This window comes from Ursus americanus, chromosome 10, assembly GCF_024610735.1.
Source record: "Ursus americanus isolate L20-20 chromosome 10, mUrsAme1.1.p, whole genome shotgun sequence".
NCBI lineage: Eukaryota > Metazoa > Chordata > Mammalia > Carnivora > Ursidae > Ursus > Ursus americanus.
The window spans coordinates 77,891,002-77,910,890 of record NC_142136.1 but is presented as its reverse complement, the minus strand read 5'-3'; the positions used below and the strand labels follow the sequence as shown (position 1 = coordinate 77,910,890).

Here is a 19,889-nt window from a genome sequence, read left to right as displayed (position 1 = left end):
TCCAATGTGTCTCTTCTGCCTATTGTGCCTGCTCAGGCTTTTCTCCCCTTACTTTCAGGTATCAGGCTGTTTTGTGAAGAATTGAAGATTTAAGTAATTCTTTGAAAAAACTAGTAATCAACTCCTTCATGGCAGGGATCCAATGCCTTATTTACATTCTGTTTCCCCATGGTGCATAGGAGGTGTTCAATAAAGATCCATAGGTCAATAAGTTACTGTCTCTGTGCAACATTTTGCTCCACACTATAATTTACAGACTAGGAAGTTCTCTGTAAAGAAAACCTCTGCAGATGCAAGTGAATACTACGAAAATTACATTGAAGAGCTGAAGAAAGAAGGATTTCTGCTAAGAGAACATTTTACACCCGAAGCAACCCAAATAGCATCTGAAAAACTGCAAGCGGTAAGATTGATTTTTATGGGCTATTTTGTGTGACTGATTGAATATTTTTAATAGAAGTGTTTTCTTTACGACAAATAAAAACCTGGCAAGAGAGAAGAGTCGGAGTTAAGAACAAGAAAAATAAACTCACAAAAAAAAAAAAGAAAGAAAGAAAAGTAAGCTCACAGAAAGGTGTGGAAGCCCGGTGAGGAGTGAGTTCAAGGATGAGCCACAAAGCCTCCTGCTTGCTTCAGCAACAAACCCCCACGGCTTTCAAAAGATTTCATTATAACCTAGGCCAAGAATCAGGGGCCCTTAACCCTTAATGCCACTAAAACTTTGATGCCACTGGCAGGCCTGAAGCTTACAGAGGGAAGGAAATGGCAAAAGGAAACAAAGTGGGAGTAAAACAGAGAAAGGGGAGATAAAGAGTGTAGGGGGGAAGTGGAGGCACAGAGAATTTATCAGTCACTTGGCTGCCTCTAACTCTCTCCTGGCTGCAATTATTTCTTCTCTTGCCTTTGTTCATCTCAGTTTTAAATCAACCCACTAATGAAGCTTTTTGTTGGTGTTTGTTTGTTTTTTTTTAATTTTGTTGTTGCAGTTGCTTTTGGAGGAGGTAATAAATTCAAGCACTCTGAGCAAAGAAGTGAGCGATTTGGTGGAGATGGTTTGGGCAGAAGCTCTCGGCCACCTGGAGCACATGCTTCTCAAGCCCGTGAACAGGATTAGTCTCAATGACGTGAGTCACGTGTGCCCTTGAAGCAGAGCCTCCATCACGACAAACCTGCTTTCTGGCTTACTAGCTCAAATAATATCACGTGTGTTGGGCGCCTGTCCAGCTGTTCCTGGATGCATTCCTGACGTGCTTTTTCTTACCTTGGAAAAAGGGAACACTGAGAGCATCGAGGGGAAAACAAGCTTCCAAGAAAACGAGACGTTCTTATCTATATAAAATGTCAGACCCAAGAGCTGCTCCAAGCTCCAATTTTTGGTGCCGGCTCATTAGGAGGCCTGTTCCTTTAGGTCGCCGGGTGTTTAGCAGGCCTGAGGGGCAGGGTTGCTCTTGGTCCTCAGTCAGATGCTCAGACCCTCGTCTACTTCAGAGCCACTGCTTCCCAGTCTTGTAACTTGTAACCATTTTAGGGAAAGGCAGGGATGCTTCCAGCCCTCCAGAAAATACTCTTCTTAATTTTATATGATCAGAAGAGCAAATGAAAGAAAATATACCCAATAGTACAACTTGGGCAACTGCTTGGGTCCTTATGGAAGTTATCTGAACCATGTTATCGTAGTAAAATAAAACAGTTTCCCTCGGTGATGCTAAACTAACTTCAGGGAGAAAAAAGGTTTTCTGGGGCGAAGTCCAAGCAGTACTTGTGCAATTAGAAACATGTTCTGCTGGATTTTGTTCCTAGTGTGATTCTGACATCTTTCTAAACTTCTTGTGTGAAAAGCAAGTCTCCCGTGGTTGCGTTAGTATTCCTCTCTCTGCGGATATAGACAGAGATGCAGGTGCAGTTGTGGATACAAGTACAGGCGTAAATGCAGGTATAGATCTAGATATACAATACAGATGTTTAAGGCTCCGGTCTTTTCCTCCAGTTAAGCTGAGCCGGTTTTGGAAGATTTCTCATGGCCTCATCATCACACCTGAGATACACGTCCTGTAAACATGGCATCTGTTTTACAGCTGGTGTCCAGTAGAAAACTAATAGTTGTGATATATCTAACAAGTGTTTTAGATGTTTTTACGTATGTTCCTTCACTTTCTCTCTGATGGTCAAGATTAAGTTTTAATAAGCATGTATTGTCCTCCATTTAAAGGTGAGCAAGGCAGAGGGAGTTCTCCTGCTAGTAAAGGCAGCATTGAAAAACGGAGAAACAGAAGAACAAGTGCAAAAAATGATGACTGAGTTCTACAGATTGATACCTCACAAAGGCACAACCACTGAAAAAGTGAACCTGAGACTATTAGCTAAGAAAGAGGACCTCTGCCAGGTAAATCTCTGAAATACAGAATTCCATTTAAAATATGTTGGGGAAGGGTCTTTTCAAATCTGACTAATAAGGTAACACTGAATCACAAAAGTTGGCTCAAAAATAAATGTTGGGCCAACTTAGAATGCTTTGGGTCCTTATGGAAGTTATCTGAACCATGTTCCCAGACATGAATGTGTTGGAATAAGTAGTACAAAGGCAGATATATTTAGAATTACTACACTGTAAAATAATTTTCTGTATCAGGATGATGCCTGCAGGCCAGCTCCGAGGACCCAGAGGGGTCCCACAGGACTAGCTGAGAGGGTCCCTGGCTGCTCACAGGATGGAGATCAAACATGGGCCAGCGGGAGGTGAAAGCAGAGTTTATTGAAGGTAGAGAAAGAGAGCAGGTACACACAGTGTTTGGGAGACTCAGAAAGGAAAGCAGGGAGTCTTATCTTTGCTTAGGGCCTGGGGTTTTTATTAAGGATCATGGGCTGGCACTGAGGAACTGGTTAGAATGAAGACAAGAGCCCAAATGTTATTCCTTGGAGCCAAGGGTCTTGGTGTGGAGATATCTAGTTCTGGTGGTCCGAAATGCTCATAAGATAGCTTTGTCAGGTCATTCACACCTGGTCCTTCCTTAGATGTTTTCTGTTCTCGAGAAATCTAGAGGACATAACACTATTTGCATTACAGGCATGTGTAAAGTGGAGGTCTTAGCAAGAATAGAAACAGGAAAAGGAACAACAGCAGATTTTTATGGAGTTCTTCAGTTTCTCTATCTCAAGGAGATGAGTTAGGATTCTTTTTGCAAAAGAAACAGAAAGCTGACATTGACTTGAACAATGAGGACACTTATCACCCTGCATAACAAGAAGCCAGCTGTAGGGTGGCTGCTGGTCCAGTCACTCAGAGGTAGAATTATCAATGAGGACACAGCTTCTTTCCATCTCTGTGCTTCCTGTAAACTTAGCTCCCCTCTTAGCCTGACTCACCTTATGCGACCTTACAGCTGCAGCTGTTCATAACATCCCAAACGGAGTATTTCTTTTCTTGTCTCTTAGGGCAAGCTCCCCTGGCCTTCTAGACTCTTTGGTCAGTCCTTTGCTCAGAACTGAATAATAACGTGCATTCCTAAGCCAGTCACTGGCAAGGAGAGTGGAGTTACTGACTCTGCAGAAATGAGCCCTCTCCCTTGAGCTGTAAGGAAGGGAGCAGGGCTCAGTTAGCAAAGAGGAAAGCAGGAAGGCAGCCACCTTAGATGAGACCAAGTCACTCCCTGGCTGTAAGTTGCCTCATCTGTGCATGAAGGAATTGGGACGAGATCAGAAATCCATGACCTAGACTGCAGAAGAGTTCGTAGATACGAAATTTTGCATGTTTGAGGGAAATTATAGCTTTCAATAGATTCCTGGAGGCATCTGTAATCCAAAATAAGTGAAGAATCAACAAATGAGATGAACCAATAAATGAGGTGATAAAGGAGCCTTCCAAATTTAAAGTTTCATGATTTGCCTACCACCCAACATAAAGAATCTCAGTTGCTGTTCTCTTACCGAGAAGGTGTATGTAGTGCCCATCCAAATACTTTTTCATTTAACTTTTATATTTTCAATAGGTAATACATTTGTATTATTCAAAAGTCAAAATTATATTTAAAAGGTATACTCAGAGCAATCTGTATTCTACCCTGCCCCTCCACCCATTCCAACTCCCCAACTCAATAGATAACCATTTTTGTTAGTGTCTTGTTTGTCTTTGCAGTTTCTTTATGCAAATAACTATAAATATGTACATATATGCTTAGTCCTCTCCTCTTTAAGTAAAAAGTTGTATACCATCTTTGTTGTTCCGCACCCATTTTTCCCCATTTAACATATCCTGTACATAGAGAGCATTCTCATTCACCACATTGTATGGGCACCCCCTAATGCCAGACATTTGTATTGTTTCCAGACTTTGCTCCTACAAGCAATGCCAAAGTGAATATGCTTGTGTATTTGTCATTTCATAGCTGCACGGGAGTGTCTCTGAGATACAACCCAGAAGTAGAAGTGCTGGCGTATGGGATCAATGCATCTGTAATTGTGATAGATTTTGTCTTATTCCCTCATCGAGGTTCTACTATTTGCCCTCCCACTATCAGTGACTGAGAGTTTCTCTTTCCTATAGTTTTACCAAAAGTGTATTTGTTAAACTTTCAGACTTTACTGATTTTACGGATGAGAAATGACCTCTCAGTTACAGGATTTATATTTGTGGTTTGTTGTTGTTTTTTTTTTTCTATGAACTGCCTATTCATGTCCTTTGGCCCTTTTTCTTTTGGATCATGCTATTTTTCTTCATGATTTTAATGACCTCTTAATAAGTTAGGGAGCTTAGTCTGGGATAGGTTGCAAATATTTTCTATAGTTTTATACGTTTTGTTTTACTTTGCTTATGGTGAATTTGGGGTGATTTGTTGACTTGTTCTATTTTACCATACAGAAACTTTTTACTTTTATATAGAAAAATGTATCAATATTTTCTTTTATGGCTGGTGTATTTGAATTATATTTACTCCCTCCCCACGTTGAGGCCATAAAGATGTGTGGCAGGGCAAGATAGGGCTCCCCTGTCAATGTCTCTTTCATCTCAAAGATGGTAAAAGCAATACATCCCTATAATAAACATAATTCAGATTATGTGGGAGCTATGTTCCCTCCTCCAACCTCCATGACCTATGAGTATACTAATTATACTTAGTCCCTCTCAGGGAAGACAACCATGTCTTACTCATTTTTGTGTCTTTCAAACCTGATACAATGCCTGCCATACAGAACATGCTTAATGAAGTTTTGCTAACAGAATTGGACTTGAATCCTGATAATCTGAGTTCCTATTTAGTCACTACCCCCTCTTTGCTGTGGAATCTTGAGGAATTAATTCAGCTTCTCAGAGCCATACTTTCCCCATCTATACAATGAGGATAAAAAGATCTAATAAGACCAGTGCTGTAGTGTGGATTAGAGGAACGATGTACCTGAAAACACTTTATCAACGATGATGTGCTATCTTGATGTAAACTATTATTATTGTATATTGTGCTATCACTGAGGGCAATGTGCAACTTACATATTGATCAAAAGCTTTGGGGGAGGGGTGCTGGCCAGCTCAGTCAGTGGAGCATGCCATTCTTGATCTCAGGGTTGTGAATTTAAGCCCCATGTTGGGTGTAGAGATTACTTAAAAATAAAACCTTAAAAAAAAATACTTTGGGGGAAAAAAACCTTACTTTTCCAATTTTTTTGAGAAAGTGTAATGTGCTATAAATATTTTGATGTATAGTGATTCTAACATCTTTTATTATTTCCATCTACAGCTAATAAGAGACATGGTTAATGTCTGTGAAACTAATTTGTTCAAACCCAACCCACCATCTCTTGCCAAATACCGAGCTTTGAGATGCAAAATTGAGAATGTTGAACAGAACACTGAAGAATTTTTCAGAGTTAGAAAAGAGGTTTTACAGAATAATCGCAGGTACGCATAAAGGAAATATATTAGGATCTGTTATTCTGTAATACTATTTCAGATTCTGTTAAAATGGTACTCTCCAAAATTACTGTGTAATTTAATCCTCTGTAACAAGGTAGCTATGTTGTGATGACAGATTACTTTCTTATGTGTTTATAATGGGACTTAGGGGCGCCTGGGTGGCTCAGTCAGTTAAGTGTCCAACTCTTGATTTCAGCTCAGGTCTTGATCTCAGGGTCCTGAGTTCAAGCCCCACATTGGTCTCCATGCTAGGCATGGAACCTACTTAAAACAAACAAAAAAATCTCTCTCTCTCTCTCTCTCTCTCTATTCCACTCTAATTTCAAGTTCATCTAACCTTGCTGAGACTTAGTTTAAAAATTTTAAATCACAAAGTATTTTTGTGTTTGAAGGATATTATATAGGAATATCCACTTAAGTGAAGATTTTAAGAAGAGGATTACGTGCGTGGCAGTTTCTAAAACGGCCACTCCATGGCCTGAAAACACTCAGTTGAAAATCTGGAAAATACGTCAAGAGATATGACACCCCTAAATGTCAGTCATATTTGTTTCCTCATTGACTATGAGAGTCCCTGTTTCTTGGGCTCATGTGCATTCTACAGCCCAGGGCAGCAGCAATAACAACAGATGCATGTGGATCAGCCACTCTAACAAGCCCTCAGTTGGGTGTTAGTTAGTTCCTCTGAGAGCCTGGACCCAGCTTCAAGGTTCAGAAACTAATTTGGTGGATTATTCTCAAGGGTGAGACTGACTTCCATTGGTTTGGTTATTCATCTCACTAATGTAACTTCCCGGCACTCCTCTGCTTGAATTCTTTCTTCTGGACCATTCTGGCATCTTGGCTCTCGTTAGGTATAAAGGGCCAAGTTAACCTTAATCAGCCTCACACGCTGCTTAGAGTCAAAGGTGGTGAACTGCAGCCTCTTGAACCAACTTGCAGAGGCCAGTTCTACATTTTTTGGAATTTTGTGAACCATGTACCATTAGTAACTTGAAATTGGCTATGGTGGGAGGATTTATACCATGGAAATCAGCAAATGCTACAAATCAGGGTTGTATGTGGATTTTGCTGTTTTGAGAACTGGTTTTCCAGCATCTTGCTAGAACCAGACTCACCCACACCTCCCTTATGGACTAATGCAGACCTATCTAAAGTTGTGTTCTGCCTTCCTTGATCAGTCATCCTCAAATGCCCTTCTCAACATTACTTCACACCCACTAAGATGGGTATATTTTTTTGAAAAAATTTTTAAAAAATGGAAAATTGTAAATGTTAAGTGAGGATGTGGAGAAATTGGAACCCTCATACAATGCTTTTGGAACTGTAAAATGGTGCAGCTGCTGTTTGGCAGTTCCTCAGCATAAATTCAACACAGAATTCTTATCTGCCCTAGCAATTCCACTCCTTGTTATATACCCCCAAAGAACTGAAAAGAAGTACTCAAACAGATACTGGTACATGAATGTTCACAGCAGCACTATGCTCAGTAGCCTAATGGTGGAAACATCCCAAATGTTCGTCTGTGGTTGAACAGATCAACAAAATGAGGTGTGTGTGTGTGTGTGTGTGTGTGTGTGTGTGTGTGTGTGTGTATGTGTGTGTGTGTGTATATATATATATATATATATATATATTAATCACATCACCAAAAAAGGAATGAAGTGCTGATACATGCTACAAAATGGGTGAGTCTTAAAAGCATTATGCTAAGTGAAAGAAGCCAAACACAAAAGACCACATATTGTATGATTTCATTTATATGAAATATCTAGAATAGATGAATCGAATGGAGACAGAAAGCAAATTGCCTGCTTCTAGGAGAGGGAGGAATGGGGACTGACTGCTAAATGGGTATGGGGTATTCTTTTGTAGTGATGAAATGTTTAGATAGAAGTGATGGTTGCACACTTTGTGTGTACTAAGTACTACTGAACAATATACTTCAAAATGGTTAATTTTATATTACGTGAATTTTATGTCAATTAAAAAGATCCTTTCCTGTAAATCTTTTCCGGATTTCACTTTTATATATAATCAAATTATTTCTATTTCTTTTGATTTGACTTTTGACCCTCCCCTAGGTATCTGCTAGGATCTAATACTAATTAAGAAACTAGTAACAATGAAGGTAGAATCAGGAGGAGAGTAAATGACTTTCTCCAGGGAGTCAAAGAGAAGGAAGAGCCATGTCTTCAAGCCTGAGGAGGGGAGTGCAGTTCAATCATCTTATGTAGCTCCAGCAGGCCTTGAAGATCTCACCTCACACCCAAGTGATATTGAACTGTTCATATGACGAAAGTGGACCTCTCCCTATGGAGAGATGCTGCTACTGTGAAGAATTAGATTTTCTCCATTTCATTTCACTAATGATGATTGTTTCATATTAATTTTTTCTAAGTCATGTTCTTTGCTGAAAGTTTAGACAGTGTTTGAAAGCATGATGAAAGTTGAAGATCACCCAAATCTCAACACCCAGAGATAACCCAGAGGTAATATGACCACTGTTAACATGTTGGTGTAGAATATATCCCAAACTCAATTGTTGAGTCTTCTCCACATCTAGTGGTATGCTAGTAAGCCAGGTCTCTGAAATAAAAGTCCTGACTTGTAATAACTGTTGGTTTCTGTGGTGTAAATACTGCTATCAGTGTGACACCAAAGAACGAGTAGTTGGGAAGACATGCTAGATAAGCTCTCTTACCTCCTCCACCCCACAACTCTGTCCCTCCATAGTTCCCCAGTCTTTCCCCATACTTCCCCATCCTAGTCACCCACCCAGAGCCATTGTCAACTCTCCTTCATCCCCACATCACCGTGCCCTGTCAGTTCTGCCTCCAAAATGTCTGTAATCCGTTGACTTCTTTCACTCACACTGCTTCCACCTTCGGTCAAGACACCCCTGTCTCGCCTGCTTCCTGATGTTCTTTCTGCTCCTGCCCCAGCCACTTTGTCTTCCCAAAACAACCAGTTAGGTCTTACAATATATACTGCATCATGCCATGTTGCAATAAGTGTCACGTTCAAAGATAGGCCTTTCTTGACCATCCTCTGAACCTGGTTGGGTTGCTGAGTAGAACTTAAAATCAGTTATTTGTTAACTTTTCCTTTTTGTCTCTCTCCATTAGGATGTAAGCCCCACGAAGCCAGAGACCATAATTATCTCACTTCCAGGGCCTGGCAGAATACTCAGCACAGAGTTTGTTTGTTTGTTTGTTTGTTTGTTTGTTTGTTTGTTTTAGAGAGAGAGAGAGAAGCCAGAGCAAAAGCACATGCTCACAGGAGCGGAAGGTGGGGAGGAGCAGAGAGAGAATCCCAAGCAGGCCCCATGCCTGGTGTGGTGCCTGACCCAGGGCTTGATCTCATGACCCTGAGATCATCACCCCAGTGAAATCAAGAGTCTGATGCTTAATCTACTGAGCCACGCAGGCGCTCCCAGAGTGTATTTGTTGAATGAATGAATGAATGCATGAACGAATTTCATCTATAAATTATATGTATTATATATGTTATGTATTTGACAAAATTTGAGATCATACTGTGCATAAAGTTTTGTGACCTATTTTTAAAATTTGTTTTACTACAAGTTTCACTTCATATCCTTATTTACTTTTTAAGAGTGTGATTTTTTTAATGACTACATAATATTTCTAAGAAATGTGGTTCACTGAATCCATTCCATAATAATGGCCATGTGGGCTGTTTTGTTTTTTTCTGCTAATAATGATTTTTTATTTTGCTTTTGGTAATGCAATCTCAAGGTTTTTATTCTACTTTTTACAGCAAAGGTCCAGTGGACATCTTGCAGATATTTAGAGTTGGCAGAGTGAATGAAGCCACAGAGTTTTTGAGCCAGCTTGGCAATGTGACGTCCTTACTTCATGGATCTCCTGTACAAAGCTTTGTAGGAATCCTGTCCCGGTAAGAGGATATCATCTTTATTTTCCAGATGTTTCAGCCTCACGAACGTGAAGTGTTTTACCTTTTTTTCCTATGTTTTTTCTATACTACGTGGGCCTCTTCAGTTAAAATCAGCTTATTGCATTCCAGAGAAAACTGAACACTTTACATTTTAAGTATAACTTAAATTATGTACTTATTATTACATATATTTTAAAGTGTATGGGTATGAATTGCTTCTTGAAAACAGTATCATATGAGGAAAGGGGATTCTCTATTTCATGGCTCTTCTATGTGTATCTAATCTAGGGAACATTCAATACTTAAGGAGAAAGGTCTAGAAATTAGAGTACCTAGATACTGTGAGTTATCTATTCAAAACATAACTCTAATTTTCTGTGTGCTTTGAATAACCACTTAATATTAGAGCTGAACTATAGTCACAGGGAGCAGGGGAGGATACGATTACATCTGGATCCTTAATTAAGTACCTAAGAAGAAAAAAAAATACCTAAGAAGAAACATAAATATACAAGATCCATCTGGAAAAAATTTTAAACTGCCATTGAAGGACCCAAAAGATACTTGCACTAATCAGAAGGATGCCAATTTTCCTTGAATTAACCTATAAATTTAGAGCTATCACAATAAAAGTGCTAACAAGATATTTTTTAAAAAATAAAAAGCTGATTCTACCGTACATATTTTTTAAAATTTGATTTTACCAGGGTAATTCAGAAAAAGAAGATTAATGAGGGAGAATTAACCAGACACTAAAAACATTTTATAAAGCTATATTAATTAAAACCGTGAGGTGGTACCTGAACAGATGAGTCAGAGAATAAAGAATCCAAAGTAAATGTAAAAACATAAAGGGTTTAGTATATGATAAAAGTAGCTTTTATTTCTGTGGAAGAAAGATACTTTTTTCAATACTATATATTGGGACGATTACTACCTGGAAAAAATACGAAGTTGGGTCCTTACCTCATTCTCACACTTAAATATAAACTCCACATGGAACAAAGATTTAAAAATTTAGGGGCACCTGGGTGGCTTAGTCAGTTAAGCATCTGCCTTCAGCTCAGGTCATGATCCCAGGGTCCTGGGATCAAGCCCTGCATCGGGCTCCCTGCTCAGTGGAGAGCCTGCTTCTCCCTCTCCCTTTGCCTGCCGCTTCCCCTACTTGTGCTCTCTCTCTCTGACAAATAAATAAAATATTTTTTAAATAAATAAATAAATAAATAAATTTAAAATTAGGGATGCCTGGAAGGCTCAGTCGGTTAAGCATCAGACTCTTGATTTCGGCTCAGTTCATGAGGCCCTGCGTTGGGCTCTGAGCTTGGTGCAGATGGAGTCTGCTTGTCCTTCTCCCTCTGCTCCTTTCCCACCACCCAACCCCTGTAAATAAATAAATAAATAAATAAATAAATAAATAAATAAATAAATAATTTTTTAAAAAAATCTAAAATTATAGGTACTAATTGAAAAATAGTTTTCTTAATTAAAAAATATTTAAATAACCTTTAAGTAGGACTAAAGCCCAAAAATCATTTTACAAAATTAATTACATTTCATAATGCAAAATTCAAACAGTAGATGTTTATGTAATAAAAGTAGAAGTCTCCCTTTACCCACCTTCCCAGAGATAACCATGGTTTAACTTTGATTGCAGAAAGTTCTTAACAATGCTAGAAGGCCAGTAGGAACCTGCATAAGTTCTTGAGCCAGGAAGAAATGCAGTCAGCATTGGGCTTAAACATAGTTCTGCTGAATGCTGGGGGCCTCGGCAGATAGGAGGCAGAGCCCTGAGGCAGGAAAAACGGCCAGCGTCTCTGGGCTGACCAAGACAGTGATGAGAAACTGGCCATAGCTTGGTACATTTGAACAGCACCTGGAACTCCTTCTGTGGGATTACTCTGAAATACATTTTGCTTTTCATTTCATGCTCTTTATTTACTTGTTGTCTTTTAATTGGTGTATTTTTTTCCAGCTTTGTTAAGGTATGATTGACAAATGAGAATCGTATATATTTAGGTTGTACGAGGTAATTTTTTAAAGATGTGTAACATGATGTAATGTACATGTACATTGTAAAATGATTACCACAATCAAGGTAATCAACACATCTATCACTTCACAGAGTTATCTTTTTTTTTCTTATGGTAAGAACACAAGATCTCCTCTTAGCAAAGAGTATTCATTTATCTCATTTATCTTAAAATTGAAAGTTTGTATACCCTTCAGCCAATATCTGACCATCTAAAAACCATCATTCTGCACTCTGGTTCTACGAGTTGGACTTTGCTAGATTCCACATATATGTGAGGTCATGCAGGATTTGTCCTTCTGTGCCTGGTTTATATCACTTAGCATAATGTCCTTGAATAGCACCTGTCTCTGCTAGAATTATGACGCTATAATAAAAGATACCTTTCTTCTAGTAAATGATTGTAATGTCTTTTTCTTTTTAGTGGGTTGCTTTTACCCAAAGTAGTTGAAGATCGTGGCACAAAGAGAACAGACATTGGAAATCTTGGGAGTGGAATATATTTCAGTGATTCACTCAGGTTAGTATATTGTATATACTATATATTATATCCTTAATTCTGTTACACCCATCACCAAGGATTTATTACCAAGTAGTTGCTACGTGGTTTCCCATCTTTCCTTTGTGAGGGATTTTTCGCCCGAGAAACAGATCATTGAAAGCAACCAGTTTTCTCAGTAAACTATAGAAACGTGTCTTTTGTGGTGGAGACTTGGGGAAATTGTATTTTAAATCATCTCAGTGATTTTACTATCTTGAGGGTCTTTACATTTTTTTTACCCAGTTAATCCTTACAAAACCCTCTCAGGTCAGTTCTATTATTATCCCATATCACAAAAGACTACTGAGTGACACTGAGGGTATCTTGCCTAAGGTCATGTAGCATTTTGTCTTTCTCCAGGACCAGCATTCTTAACAGCACAGGACCTCGTCTCAAAACAACTTATCTATTATAAATAAACTCTGTAGGCCTAGAATAATATCTCATCTTCAATATCCTTGTTAATAATTAAATTTGTCTTCATAATAGCCACAATGTATTGAACACCTTGGGACACATGGGTGGCTCAGTTGGTTGGGCGTCTGCCTTTGGCTTGGGTCATGGTTCCAGGGTCTTGGGATCAAGTCCCGCGTTGGGCTCCTTGCTCAATGGGGAGTCTGCTTTTCCCTCTGCCTGCCACTCCCCTGTTTGTGCTCTCTCTCTCTTTCTCTCTCTAACAAGTGAATAGGTAAAATCTTAAAAAAAAAAAAAAATGAATTGAATCCCTGCCCTGTGCAAGGCACCAGGCTAAGTGCTTAATATACATTGTCTGTAAACCTCACAAGTGGTATTGTGACATCATTTTATGAAAAGGAAACAGACTGATGGAGGCTAAACAACTTGCATAAGGTCACAGAGCTAGTTATAGGATGGAGCCTGGGTTCAGGCCCAGGACAAAGGATAATTATCCAGGATATTTAAAGAATTCCTACAAATCAGTAAGAAAAAGATAAAGAGCTCAATAAGCAAATGTACAAAAGACATGAGTAGGAGCCTAATAGAAGAGAAAACACGTATAGACAATGACATTTGAAAAGATTCATAATCAACAACATGCAAATTAAATTATAGTATACCATTTTACACCTATCAACAACAACAACAACAAAAAGTTTAGCATCTCTAGGTGTTGGCAAGTCTCTAGAACAGTCTGAACTCTCAGACCCTGTTGGTAAGCCCTCTTGAGGAGATGTTGGCATCATCTGCTATAGCTGAAAAGCATAGTGGATAGTATGACTCAGGAATCCTATAGATTAGCTGGCCTGTGAACCAGGAAGCAGTGGTTCTCAATCCTGGCTACACATTGGAATCACCTGGAAGAGATTGTTTTAACTTGAAGGACTTTTTTCCAATTAGTACAGTATAATATTAGTTTCAGGTGTACAATATAGTGATTCAACACTTCAGTGCAGCACTGAGGGCTCATCACAAGTGCCCTCCTTAATCCCCATCACCTATTTCCCCCTCCCCCCCCCACCACCACCTCCCACCACCACCACCACCTCCCCAGCTGGAGGAGCTTCTAAATATTACTGGTGCTGATTTCACCCCAGATCAGTTAAATCAGGATCTGCAAAGGTGAGGTTTGGGTATCAATAGTTTTTTAAGCTCCCTGGATGATTATAATATCATTTACTACCCTAGTAAGTAGACATAGACCAGGAGGCATGTACAGGAATGGCCAGGAAAACTGTAATAATGGAACCCTGGAAATGATGCAGATATCCATTGACGGTGGATTGAATCAAAAAATTTTGGTGTAGTCCTCCATGGAGTGCTATATGGCAGTTTCAACCAGTATACTACAGCTAAACTGTCTAATGGATGAGCCTTAGAACGTAATATGGAGCAAAACATTGCTGTGTGATTCTGTATGTATGCAAAGTTCAAACACAAGTAAAACTAAGCATGTTGTTGAGGGACACATACCTATGCATCAATACTGTAAAAGAAAGAAAAAATAATATATACCGGAAAACCAAGATAGCGCTTAGATTACCTCTGGGCGGTAAGGAAGGTGATGCTACAGAGCAACGTAGAAGTCTTGATGATGCTCGATTTCTTAAAGTAGGCAGGAGCCCTGTGGTTGCTTGTCTTATTATTCTCGAAACTTCAAATTTATAGTATAAATGCCCTTTCTGTATACAAAATATTTCAAAGTAAATTTTTAAGATGTCAAGATTTTTTGAAAATAAATTGGCATTTCATTGAGTTTAGCCAAGTTGAAGTCCTTGGTGACTTTGGACAGAGTGGTTGCAGTGGAGAAGCCAAACTGCGGCGGACCGAGGGGTGATGGGCAAGCAAGCAGGTACAGGCAGCCACTGAGAAAGGCAGGGGATGGAGAGGGAAGAAGCTGGCACGTAGTCAAGGGTCGCAGGTTTGGTGGTCACAGGGAAGGAAGGTTATAGGAGGAATGGGGGAAATGGATTATTTTTTTTTTTAAAGGGGCAAGTCTTGGGGCACCTAGCTAGCTCAGTTAGTGGAGCATGCAGCTCTTGATCTCAGAGTTGTAAGTTCAAGCCCCGTGTCGGGTGTAGAGATTAGTTAAAATATTTTTTAAAAATAAAAGATAAATAAAAGGGGGCAAGTCTTGGGATAGAACAAACACGTTTATATTTGGGGTCTTGATTTTTGGAAAAATAGAGGTCTGTTCCAAAAATGCTGCTCCCAAAGGTGTCCTAGCCTATGCTCCTTAATTGCAAAAGTGGCTTTTTTAAAGCTGCTGAGTCCTGAAGAAAGTCAACACAAGATCTCTCATTTAGATGTCATTGGAAATTTTTGTTTCTCCATTTGGATTCAGAAGCCTTTGTGAGAGTACAGTGCCCATCTTTCCCTTTGAGCAGTTCTTATTTGCCTGGTATTTCATGTTCTCTCTGAGCTTCAGTACAGAGAAGTAATCTACTTTTTTTTTTTAATTGAAAAGGTGGAGGATATTCCTTCTCTTTCATTACTTTGGCGTTTACCGTACCAAAATGTGTGTGTTTTAGTAATTAATAAAGATTTGGTGAAACGGTGGAATTCATCCATCCCTGGAAGAAAGTACTTTGACTACTGCCTAGCACAACAGAAGGGCAATATATGTGTTTTTCACATTAAAGTTTTAGACAAATAAGTGAACAATAAAGTTCTAAATTGAATCTTCAGAGATATTTCAGTAGCAGTAAAATTTGGAACATTCTACCAGCAGAGTCATTTAGACAGTATTTCACATATAGAAATGGATAACGGATAATAAAATATTGTTGCCATGTAACGATAAATTACAAAGACGTACTTACTTCCTTTCCCAACCCAGTACGAGTATTAAGTACTCCCACCCAGGAGAGACAGATGGCACGAGGCTCTTGGTCGTCTGTGATGTAGCCCTCGGGAAGTGCATGGACTTGAACAAAAAAGACTTCTCCTTGTCGGAAGCACCCCCAGGTTATGACAGTGTCCATGGGGTACGAGCAACAGGCACTGTCACCACAGACTTCGAGGTATTTATTTCAAGAAACGGGCAGAGAGACTCCTGTTTTTATTGAATATGCTTAAGTTTAAATAATTATTGTATATCTGTGACTCCCGGAATTCAGTATTTTCTAAATTAGCAAACCTGAAATTCTGCTTTTTTGAGAACATTTGCCAATAAGGTTTTTTTTCCCTCCTCCTATTCATTTCTGTTGGTTCTAGGATGATGAATTTGTTGTATATAAAACCAATCAGATTAAAATGAAATATATTATTAAATTTTGTATATCTGGAGATGAAATAAAGGACTTTCATCCTTGTAATACTACTGAATTAGAGGAATACAGACCTGAGTTTTCAAATTTTTCGAACATTGAAGGTAAGACAGTTTTCTTGAATGCTGTTTTATGTGATATTTATAGAACTCAAACATTTTATTTTTAGAGGAATTTCTGCTCATGTTCAGCAACCATATCTATGACTTCATGTATAAATATTCTATTTCCTTTTCTATTTTGTAAAACTAAAAACCAGGACTCTTGAGAGAGGTTACATGATCTCACAATCACATACTACTTCATTAACGTGCCTAAGCTGAGCTCATGCACCTCTGGATAGCCAGTGCTAAAGACCGCTGGGGCAGTTTAAGATTTCGAAGCACAAAAAGTGTCACGGGGGTTGGTGAAGTGGACAGAAGACACACCTTTAGAACCAGGAAGCTCGGGTCCGAGTATCAACATGCCACTTACTAGGCTGTGCAATATGGAACAACTTACATCAGCTTTTGGGGCCTCAGGTTGTCTGTGTGGCAAATGAGGTCAATATCTGCATTAAGCGAAGGTACTCCCAAAACTGTAATATGCAGCTGAGATATTAGTAGTAGAATTACACGAAAGAATGATAGCTTCTCAGAAAATCGTAAGCCCAAACTATTATAAAATTTAAAAATAACATTGTAAAAACACATTAACATTTTTAACCATGATTAGATTATTTTTTATCAGAAATGGATGACTTCACGTATAAGAAAATGACTCCTGTTTTTCCTCTGGGAGCATTAAATGAAATGTCTGCCAAGAGAGTGTGTATTTACATATCTAATCATGTGTGTATTTTTATTCCACTTGGTATAGAAGGGGAACATTTTTTTCATATGCTGTATTAGAAGTTTGATTTAGTGTTCCTTGGATTGGAAGTCTAAGGAATCTCATATTGGTGACATGCTTTTGTGGCACAATAAATAATAGGGACTGACCAATCAAAATTACAGGCCAAGGAGTGGAGATATCTAGATTAATGCATAAACTACACTTATAAATTCTTAAAGACTTTCGTGTTCTTGTGTGTATGCTTAAATGTATGTCTTTCAAGTGGTTGTGTGACTCTAAATTTTCAAGATGAGTCCTTGGGGTCTCTAGATTAAAAAGGCAGAGTGTCTGTTATGAAGGCTGCCCCCATTTTTCTCATGTGGGTCCACTTACTTTACAGCATTGGCTATTGAAAATCATAAAATGCTGCTTGTCCATTTTTCCTAAAATATAATGTATGAAGGGAAAGGGAAGGAATAACAATTAAGATAACAAAAACAGACAGTGCAGGGATGGTTTTAAAAGCTAACATTATCATTTTTAATGTGTAGATTATCAGTTAGCAGACACCAAACCTTTCAGCAACATCAAGTCTGGCCTTCAGGATGTCTCTGGCAATTCAGTTCCTCTTGAGGATGTTCACATCAAGGGGAAAATAATAGACTTCGTAGCCCAGGTATGTTCTTTGTGGTTTTACAATACTTTAAACAGATAAATGACAATTTGATTATAGTTGCATGAATTAAACAAAGCATGCATTTCTAAAATTTGTTTATTCATTGAGCACCTACTACATACCAGGGACTGTTCTAGGCTCTAGGCATACAGCGATGAACAAAAGAAAAACTGCCCTGTACAGCATACATTTTACTGGTGGCCTAGGCAAAAAACATGGTGAATAAATAAAATACATCATATGTTGGATGGTGATAGGTGCTTAGGGGAATATCTAAGCAGGGAGTATAGGAGCTGAACAGGAGGGGAAGGGTTAGAACTTGTAAATAGGACAGCCAAAGAAGGCCTTACTGAGAAGGTGACATCTGAGTACAGACATGTAGGAAATAGAGGAGACTAAACCTTGTGGACATCTAGGGGTCGCTTATTCCAGGTGGAGAAAACAGCATGTGCAAAGGCCCTGTGGTGGGAGCAAGCCTGATATGAGCAGGGATATCAAGAAGGCCACTGTGGCTACAGCAGGGTAGAAAGAGGAAGCATGGCAGGAGATTGGATCAAAGAGGTGGTGTGGGGGTCAGCTCACATTAGGACACAGGACATACTGTCCTTAATTCTGAGTGAAATGGAAGCCTTTAGAAGATGTTTGGCAGAGAAGTGGTGTGGATCTCACCTGTTTTAATAGGATCACACTAGCCGCCATGTCAAGAACAGTCTGAAGAGGATCAGTTAGGAGACATCTTAGGTCAAGTTGTCTGGAAAACAGACTCTAGGTGGAAATTCGTTTTCAGGAAGCTTGTTGGGAAGTGCTCTCAGGAACAATACCTGTAAGAGAGCAAGGGAGTCAGGACCTGGCAAAAGGAGACGTTGAACCATGATACATCTAACATATGATGCATATGAGTCCTGAGATGATCTCAGAAGGAGCTCTGAAGCTGAGATGGCCCTTCAGAGATGTTCTGAATTGAGGCCAGGGCACCAGGCTTTGTGGTTGCAGAGGGACCAGTCACTGGATGTGGCTGCCTATGGGAAGGGGTCATAACCTTGGATGAGGCGGTCCATCTTTTGCTAAGGACAGCCTGGGGAAGGACTCACTAGATGACACTCCCAGCAGCCTTGGTCCTGAAAAGGATATCTGGGAGCATGTTATAGCACCAAATGTAGTTGACTGTTGAAGTAATTCAGTCAAGGATAATGGTGACTTGGACCAAAATGTTAGCAGTGGGGGTGGTAAGAAATGATTGGGTCTGGCAAAGGATTGAAGGTAGAGCCAGTAAGATTTGCTGATGGATGTGGAACATGAGAGAAAGTCAGGAGTCAAGGATGATACTAAGGCTTTTGGCCTGAGCAACTAGAAGGATCAGTCACATTTGCACATCCTGAAATGGGGAAGTGGTAAGAAGGGTAGTTTGGGGAAGACTATCAGGAAGTCATCTTTGGCCATATCACATGAGATGCTAATGTCCAGATGCAAAAGCCAACTGGGCAGTTAGGCATTTGAGTCTAGAGTCCAGGGTAGAGTTACCTTCTGGTGGGAGTCATAAATGGGGTTGTTGCCAGCACTTAGATACTATTTAAAGTTGTGATCACCAAGATTAGATCACCAAGAGAATCTTGCAGAGAGAGAAGACAAGGCCAACATATAGTGGTCCCGTAGAGGAGGCTGGGTCAGCAAAGGAGACAGAGAGGGAACGGCCAGTGAGACACACACGGGAAGCCAGGGTCTCTGGAAAGAATAACTCTGTTGAAGGCTGCTGATGGATCAAGTAGAATAAAGTGTGAGACCTGATGATTGGGTTTAGCAATGCGGAGATCACTGCTGACCCTGACAGTTGCCTCTGATGAAGTAGTGGGGTTAAAAGCTTAATTGGAGTGAGTTCAAGAGAAAATGGGAGGAAAGAAGAGAGAAAATGAGACAGTAGCTGAAGAGAAGTGGGATCAGATTGTTTTCTTTTTTCTTTTAAGACGAAAGAAATCATAGCATGTGTGTGAGCCAGCGCAAGAGAGAAAAACTGATGATCCAGTAGGGGGAGTATGAGATGTGTGTGTGTTCACACCAGGAAGCGGTAACTAATTCTGACACTGTTCACCTGGAGACAGTGTCCGATCCCACAGGTCAGGGGCTTCGGCCCCAGGACTGCTCTCCTTCCCTGCTACCATTTCAGAGGCCAGTCACAGGGGCTTCTGGCTGATCGGCTGTAGATCAGAAGTTCCAAAGACCCCTTCCTTGCATTAGACTACTTTGCTAGAGCGGCTCACAGAACTCAGGGAAACATTTTACTT

The 19,889-nt window shown here is 39.6% G+C and overlaps 1 protein-coding gene and 1 long non-coding RNA gene across 3 annotated transcripts in view; one reads left to right on the top strand and one right to left on the bottom strand.

Annotated features, from left to right (window-relative positions):
• PARP4 (poly(ADP-ribose) polymerase family member 4) overlaps positions 1–19,889 on the top strand; it is a 131,766-nt gene that overhangs the window by 28,031 nt on the left and 83,846 nt on the right. For both annotated transcript variants that reach the window (XM_045797150.2, XM_087865246.1), the window contains exons 7-15: positions 257–403; positions 987–1,124; positions 2,210–2,383; positions 5,730–5,890; positions 9,689–9,826; positions 12,280–12,375; positions 15,692–15,875; positions 16,069–16,225; positions 17,486–17,610. In XM_045797150.2, the coding sequence (XP_045653106.2) occupies positions 257–403; positions 987–1,124; positions 2,210–2,383; positions 5,730–5,890; positions 9,689–9,826; positions 12,280–12,375; positions 15,692–15,875; positions 16,069–16,225; positions 17,486–17,610 (1,320 nt within the window). The remainder of the gene's footprint in view (positions 1–256; positions 404–986; positions 1,125–2,209; positions 2,384–5,729; positions 5,891–9,688; positions 9,827–12,279; positions 12,376–15,691; positions 15,876–16,068; positions 16,226–17,485; positions 17,611–19,889) is intronic.
• Positions 17,503–19,889, bottom strand: part of LOC123791998 (uncharacterized) — an 89,298-nt gene continuing 86,911 nt past the window's right edge. The window contains exons 4-6 of the long non-coding RNA XR_015725987.1: positions 18,280–18,431; positions 17,733–17,812; positions 17,503–17,635 (exon numbers count right to left, since the gene is read on the bottom strand). This is a non-coding gene — a long non-coding RNA (uncharacterized LOC123791998). The remainder of the gene's footprint in view (positions 17,636–17,732; positions 17,813–18,279; positions 18,432–19,889) is intronic.